General features: G+C 39.0%; 1 protein-coding gene across 38 annotated transcripts in view; it reads left to right on the forward strand.

The window, feature by feature from the left end:
* Positions 1-8,047, forward strand: part of SYNCRIP (synaptotagmin binding cytoplasmic RNA interacting protein) — a 30,810-nt gene that overhangs the window by 12,090 nt on the left and 10,673 nt on the right. For 28 of the 38 annotated variants that reach the window (XR_014064999.1, XR_014065003.1, XR_014065002.1 and 25 more), the window contains 3 exons: positions 3,753-3,888; positions 4,900-5,105; positions 7,638-7,787. Coding sequence is in view for 19 of the 38 variants with exons in the window: in XM_081528685.1 (XP_081384811.1) it covers positions 3,753-3,888; positions 4,900-5,105; positions 7,638-7,787 (492 nt within the window). In the remaining 19 variants the exon portion in view is untranslated. The remainder of the gene's footprint in view (positions 1-3,752; positions 3,889-4,899; positions 5,106-7,637; positions 7,788-8,047) is intronic. The other 10 variants (XR_014065006.1, XR_014065005.1, XR_014065004.1 and 7 more) reach the window with 2 other exon arrangements.

Here is an 8,047-nt window from a genome sequence, read left to right on the forward strand (position 1 = left end):
AGATGCAGACATTGCTTTGAAAATGTTTATTTCTAGATACTTTTGCTTCGTTTGGACAATATGCCCAGAGGGTCTTCTTTTTTCCTTTAATGACTTCACTGGAGAGCCAGTTTACTCTCTATGGGTCAGTTAAAAATGTTTCAGTTTTTTAAGTTAAAAAAATGTGGATGAAGAGTTACAGTTTTCTTTATAAATTCTGTTAAATATTCGTAGCTTCCTATTGTTCAGACTGAATGAATGAATGCTAAGTTGCTTCAGTCATGTCCGGCTCTTTGCAACCCCATGGACTGTAGCCCACAAGGCTCCTCTGTTCATGGAATTCTCCAGGCAAGAATACTGGAGTGGGTTTCCATTTCCTTCTCCGGGGGATCTTCCCCACCCATGGATCAAACCTGTGTCTTTTACATCTCCTGCACTGTCAGGCAGGTTCTTTACCTCTGGTGTCACCTGGGAACCCACCAGGTCTGACCTGTTCAGACTATTGTCATTTTAAATACCTTCTACCTACCCTGCCTTGATTAACCAGAGCAGGGCTAGTGAGGATAGGTTAGAAGGGAAGAAACTTTTCTTATAGAGAAAATAATGGCAACAGTTATCACCATTTTGAAGCAGCATTAAGTATATATAGCCCCTGGTTTTAGAATATTTGGAAAACAAAAATACAAAAAAGGGAAAGGGATACCAGATTCTGTCATCTTCAAAGTAACTCCCCCTTCTCCCTTTTCCTTTTAAAACTTTGTATTCCATTCCATTTTTTTCCTCTGATTTTAGTGGTTTGTGGGGGGGGGGGCGGTCAACTTCTGGAATTACAGACTAAATGACCAAATTGAAAGTCATTGATTCGTCCCTAACGCTGGCTATTTGATGCTTACATGTAAAAATCGAGGGAATGTACATGTCTTAAATAGTTTATTGTGTTCTTAGATTAACTTACTTGTGTGGTGGGATATTGTAGTCTCATTGTCCATAGTCCCTTGCAATGATGGATTCAGCCATAGGTCTACTATCTGCAGATAACTGCATATTTCTACTTTTAAGAGGTGTTTGGTCTGAATACAAATAGTATGAGAAAACAAAGTCCAGGGCAGTATTTCTTAACCTCAGCACTATTTTAGACTAGATAGCTATTATGCTGGGCTATTTTGTGAATTATAGGATGTTTGGTAACATCTCTGACCTCTGCTTACCCACTAAATACTAACAGCAAGTCCCACCTCTAGTTGACCAAAATCTGCCTGTTGTTTATAGTCGTAAGTCATGTCCAACTCTTGTGATCCCATGGACTGTAGCCCACCAGGCTTCTCTGTCCATGGGATTTCCCAGGCAAGAAGACTGGAGTGGGTTGCCGTTTTCTTCTCCAGGGTATGGAACCTGCCTCTCCTGCATTGGCAGGCAGAGTCTTCACCGCTAAGCCACTAGGTCTAGTTGACCAAAATCTGTCTAGACGTTGTCAAATGTGCCTCCCCACTCCCTGGGCAAAATCACACCTGTTGAGAACTACTGATTTGTGTTAACATAGAAGGGTGTTTTTATTGATCCAGGCGGGTCTGGCTGTGTTAGGGCGGGCTCTAGGGGCCACTTTGGGGTGTGCCGTCCCTCAGCTTTTCTAAGTCAGCCTGTGATTTGTTGTTCCTCAGTATTATCGGAGAGTACTGTTCCCTCAGTATTATTTGAGATGACGGGGACCTGGTCTCTGCCCCAGGACGCTTTCTGTAAGCAAGAACCCCGGATGTGATGACTAAGGAGGCGATTTTGTTTTTCATTCATGTAGACAGCCGATCCTGAAGACACCCTAACTACTATGCATAGCACAACTGCATTATGCCGAATTCTTGACTCCATTAGGATTTAGTGAAGGGAAGGGGGAGTGGGCAATGGCACCCCACTCTGGTACTCTCTTGCCTGGAGAGTCCCATGGACGGAGGAGCCTGGTAGGCTGCAGTCCATGGGGTTGCTAGGAGTCGGACACGACTGAGCGACTTCACTTTCACTTTTCACTTTCATGCATTGGAGAAGGAAATGGCAGCCCACTCCGGTGTTGCCTGGAGAATCCCAGGGACGGGGAAGCCTGGTGGGCCGCCATCTAATGGGGTCGCACAGAGTCGGACACAACTGAAGCGTCTTAGCAGCAGTAGCAGCCTAGGATTTAGGGATTGGATTGCAAAGTATTTGGTTGAGCTCAAATCTACAGGTATGCAGAAGAGATTTCAACGGTGAAGTTTCAGGGAAAGCATTATATTCAGAGGTGTAGCAGTGTGAGAACTGACATCATTAGCCAAGATTACAATATTGTGGAGAAAGGGAAAAAGTGGGAGGAATTTTAGGATGGACTTACTGATGTCCAGCTATTTGAACTTTGTTTTGCTTATGGGGAGTCATTGAGGGATATTTTTTTCCCAATAGGCAAAATTGTGATTTAAAAAAAAGAATGTTTCTGGCACAAGTGTAAAGAATAGAGGTAATCTTGGGATCATGATGACCAGTCAGTCAGTTCATTCGCTGACTCTTTGCGGCCCCATGGACTGCAGCATGGCAGGCTTCCCTGTCCATCACCAACTCCCAGAGCCTAGTCAAACTTACATCATCGAGTTGGTGATGCCATCTCCTCCTCTGTCGTCCCCTTCTCCTCCTGCCTTCACTCTTTCCCAGGATCAGGGTCTTTTCCAATGGGTCAGCTCTTCTCATTAGATGGCCAGAGTATTGGAGTTTCAGCTTCAGCATCAGTCCTTCCAATGAATGTTCAGGCCTGATTTTCTTTAGGATTGACTGCTTTGATCTCCTTGCAGTCCAAGGGACTCTCAAGAGTCTTCTCCAACACCACAGTTCAAAATGATGACCAGAGACTTGGCTAAGTGTGAACTGAGTCAGTGAGGGTAGAAAAAACAAAGCTTGTGAACTGGAGGGAAAGATGTTTGAACTTCATATTTAATTTTGAATACCTGGAGATAATGGAGAAAGGGACAGTGAGGAATCAATTTTCTGACTTAGCTGTATTTCCTTCACTCATACCTTATGTACCTGTTGCACAAGAATCAGAATAACAGGGATAGGAGCTTTTTGGGTTTTGCCTCTATGGTTTTGTTGCCTTTTATGAATTAGGGTCACTTGAAGATTGTTTACATTTTACTATAGTTTTATAGTTGTTTCTGTACATATACCATAATCTACTTGTCTTTTTCCAATGTTATCATAGGCTTGATGAAAATGAAATGGAGGGAAAATGTAGAGCTGGATTCAGAATAGTGAGGTTCTCCTTTTAGACTTAAGGATTTGAAGCTGAAGAATCGTTATTGTAACTTTTTATGAGTGGTTAGGGGAGATGGAAAAATAAGATTGAAGTACTGATTAACAGAAAGGCAGAAAGCTTGTTGGCAATTTGAATCCATTTTCCTTACATGGAAGTAGTCAGCAGGATGCATTTAAGTAGAAAACAAGGTATTGTGTAATCAGTAATTTGGAATTTAAGCTGCTTACAGATTTGATTCTTATCAGATTTGCTAAATTTCAAGGACTTGACAATTTTTGGTTTAGTTCATAAATGTGATCAGTGTGTTTTGTTGTTAACAGTCTTCCTATGTCTCAGATTATAATTTTTTAAAGGACAGAAATACTTGATAAACTGAAGTGTTGAATTTTTAGTTTGTTAAAAGATTCTGCTTTTGTGTATGGGAATTGTGTGCCTTTCTGTAATAAGCACCTATCATAGGATATTTTAAGTATTCTTTAACATGGTGCACTTTTCCCCCTTTCAGTATAATAATCACGAAATTCGTTCTGGAAAACACATTGGTGTCTGCATCTCGGTTGCCAACAACAGGCTTTTTGTGGGCTCTATTCCTAAGAGTAAAACCAAGGAACAGATTCTTGAAGAATTTAGCAAAGTAACAGGTAAGTTGGATTTATTTAGAAGGAGGTGCAAGTTGTAATACTTAAGGTAATTGCATACTTCTATGTGCCAAGCACTGTTTTAAGTACTACATTTATTGACTCATTGTATTCTTTGTATAGCTGTATAAGATAGGTATCTGTAGATTTCAGACATGGAATCAGAAGGTTTTGGGAAATAACTTGCTGAATGTTATGTAGTTAAGTAAGAAATACATCTGGGATTTGAACTCAATCTGCACAATCATTGTTGTGCTTCCTGTTTTGGAAGATTGTATTTCTTTGTGTGTTTTTATGCATGTTGAGGTGCTGGTTGACATTCTTAGTAAAAATATTTGGTAGGTAATGACTTGAATTTCCAAATTATAGGAGTAGTGAGTACTCTTGGCTATAAGCAGAGAGTCTACGTTGTCTTTGGATTTTGTAAGTTTCCAAGGGACAGGCTTTTAAAAGAAAACAATTTTGTCTGCCTAGAATATATTTAGCAAATTATCAGCTTGTTACCAGTTTCCAGGATCATTTGAAATTCTTATACAATACTAAGATAGTCTATTTCATTTGACATAAACATACTGATACCTGAGGCCAGGAGAGTGCCATTAAAAATCAGGTTTTACTTGGATGTGAATGAAACATTTTATACTTCTGGTTTCCTAAAACAGCTTTGTAAAGATTTCATGCCTCTCTGTTGTCTAATTAATGGAAGCAGAATAGTCCTCAGGTCTAAGTAAAAAGAGTACTTTTTGTTTTTTAATGGAGATTTTTGCATTAGGAATACTTGGGAAAGTGTGGATTAGGTAAATTATCTGGACCAGTATTTTTGAGTTTATTTTTATATATATTAAAATGTATTTTAATATATCTGGACCAATATTTTCAGTATATTATCTCTTGTAAAGATAAGAGATTAGTTTTCATTTTGATATTTAAGTATAATATTAGCAAAGAAATCTTTTGATCTGCTTATTCTTGCTTATTTTATCTAATTTTCCTGGAATGGTTGCTTCCTTTCAGAGGGTCTTACAGACGTCATTTTATATCACCAACCAGACGACAAGAAAAAAAACAGAGGCTTTTGTTTCCTTGAATATGAAGATCACAAAACAGCGGCCCAGGCAAGACGTAGGTTAATGAGTGGTAAAGTCAAGGTCTGGGGAAATGTTGGAACTGTTGAATGGGCTGATCCTATAGAAGATCCTGATCCTGAGGTTATGGCAAAGGTAATGACAGTTGGGTTAAAATTTTTTGTGTGTAGTGTTGGTGGGAGCAGCAGAAGGCTTTAGAGAGTGGAGGAGAATTTTGTGTGCTTTTTTTAAACTGTGCTTTGAAAGTGAGAGAAGTGTTCTGTGTTAAAGGCCACACACCAGAAATAAATAACAAGTGCATGGAGGGTGAATATAGAAATTATTCATGGACCCTCAGCTGTAGTTGTGTAGCCATCATAACCCTCGTGAAGTAGTTAACATACATGCTGTGGAGATGACTGACTTTTCATTTCTGTGTGGATTCAAAAAGCAATTTGTGTAAGTTTTTGAGAATGGCGCCATTTGATTACATGGTTTTGATGTTAATAGTCGTACTCCTAAAAATAGTGAACTGTACTGGCCTCAGCAGAGCTGCTGCAGTTACAAGGTTTAGCTATTATTAGGTATCCTGCTTCATCAGTCAGTTGAGACATCTATGAGAACAAATATCTCTTGAGTCAACACTTTACCAGTGTAGTTCACAGTTAAGTTATTCCACCCTTTGTCTTTTTAAGAATCCTCTTTAATGGTAATAGGCCAGCAAATAGAGCGAGTTCACTTAAAGAAGGAAAGGAGCATGAGGTATCAGAGCTGTGAATATTAAACGGTAAATATTCTTGAGGACAGAGATACTTGCAATTCATTCTTTTTTCCTTTGGCTTATTAAGCTTTTATTAGTTATCCCTCTAGATTAAGAAATTCAGATGCTACTTCAGGTATTTTAGGAGGAAGTGATAATACTTTTTAGCCAGGTTAAATTTGTAGTTGTATTTTGAGGATCTTTCAGGATTGGAAGAATTTATCTTAATGCTTTGAATATTCTTCTCTATGAAGGGTTTCAGTCAGTTTTGACTTGGCTTTATTAAGTTCAACTGCTTTTTAAGATGGCGTAGTAGTCACATTTGGAGAAGGAAATGGCACCCCACTCCAGTATTCTTGCCTGGAAAATCCCATGGATGGAGGAGCCTGGTAGGCTACAGTCCATGTGGTGGCGAAGAGTTGGACACAGCTGAGTGACTTCCCTTTCACTTGTCACTCTCATGCATTGGAGAAGGAAATGGCAACCCACTCCAGTGTTCTTGCCTGGAGAATCCCAGGAACGGGGGAGCCTGGTGGTCTGCCATCTGTGGGGTCGCACAGAGTTGGACATGACTGAAGCAACTTAGCAGCAGCAGCAGTATTCACGTTATTAGGAAATAACCACCTTCATTTTGATTGTAAAATAATAACTAATGGAAAGTACTAGAACTTGCCTTGTGGCTCATCTAGTAAAGAATCTGCCTGCAATGCAGGGGACCCCAGTTCGATCCTTGGGTTGGGAAGATCCCCTGGAGAAGGAAAAGGCTACCCATTCCAGTATTCTGGCCTGGAGAATTCCATAGGGTCACAAAGAGTCGAACATGACTGAGCGACTCTCACCTCTCTTCAGAAAATACTGTGCATAGCGTTTTTTGTGTTTTTTTTTGAGCAGCAAGTACAGTGGTTTCCCACACACACCTGCCACCATACCTGCACAGCCTCCCCCACTATCAGTATCCTTGCTAGAGTGGTATGTTGTTATAATCAGTGATCTAAATTAAAAGTTTTATAATTCAGTCTTTCCATTAGGATTCACTTTTGGTGTTCTACATCCTATAGATTTGACAAATGTATGTCTTGTATCCATCATCATAGTATCATACAGAATATTTTTATTGCCTTAAGAATTCTCCATGATTGCCTCTTCATCTCTTCTTCATTCCTGGCAAATATTGCTCTTTTTACTATGTCCATAGCTTTGTCCTTTTCCAAATGTCACATACATAGTTGGAATCATATACTATGTAACCATTTAAGACACCTTCTTTTACTCCATGTCTTTTCATGGCTCGATGGCCCATTTCTTGTTTAGTACTAAGTAATATTCCATTGTCTGAATGGACTGCAGTTTATCCAGTCACCTACTGAAGGACAGCTTTGTTGCTTCCAAGTTTTGGCAATTATGAATTAAGCGTCCATATGCAAGTTTTTGTGTGGACATGTCTTTACCTCTTTTGAGTAAGTACCAAGGAGTGTGTTTAGCGGATCATATGGTACAAAAAGTAAGTTTAGTTTTGTAAGAAGCTGCCAAAATTGTATAATTTTGCATTCTAATGAATACGTTGTTCAACATTCTCAACAGCATTCGATGGTGTTAGTGTTTTGTATTTTGGTTGGTCATCCTAATAGTTTGTAATGATATCTCACTGTTTTAATTTGCAATTCCCTAATGACATGTGATATGTGATACTGAGCATCTCTTCTTATGCTTAGTCACCATCTGTGCATCTTTGAGATGTCTGTTTAGAATTTTGCCCATTAAATTCAGTAGCATGCTCCTTAGTGTTTGCCCAAATGAGTTGAAAATTTAGTCTAGTTTATATTTCTAATGGATTGTGACCAAAGTTAAGTTTGCAGGGTTGGGGTGGTGGCATCTTGGAAATTTTATTGTTTGGAAATGTATAGAAGTTTCTGTTTCTTAAATTTCAGGTAAAAGTCCTGTTTGTACGCAACCTGGCTAACACTGTAACAGAAGAGATTTTAGAAAAGGCATTTAGTCAGTTTGGGAAACTGGAACGAGTGAAGAAATTAAAAGATTATGCTTTCATTCATTTTGATGAACGAGATGGTGCTGTCAAGGTAAATAACTGGGGGAATAATCATAAGTATCTAATTAACTGCTAATGATTTTTAGTTATCCTAAAATCAGAAGGTTTTAGAAAATTGGAAGGAAACTCACAGTTCGTGTAATCTACTCAAGCTGACCTTTATTGGCCTTGGGGAGATAGCATCACTAAACTAAGTCAAAAATACTCGTTGAAGAGCTGGATTTTTAAATGAAAGAATCCTGTTTTGTCTCATCTTTCTGAAATTAATGATAAATGATTTTTCTTTTTAAC

Source organism: Giraffa tippelskirchi, chromosome 9 (assembly GCF_054371585.1).
Source record: "Giraffa tippelskirchi isolate mGirTip1 chromosome 9, T2T-mGirTip1v1.2.pri, whole genome shotgun sequence".
In the NCBI taxonomy this organism is placed as follows: Eukaryota; Metazoa; Chordata; class Mammalia; order Artiodactyla; family Giraffidae; genus Giraffa; species Giraffa tippelskirchi.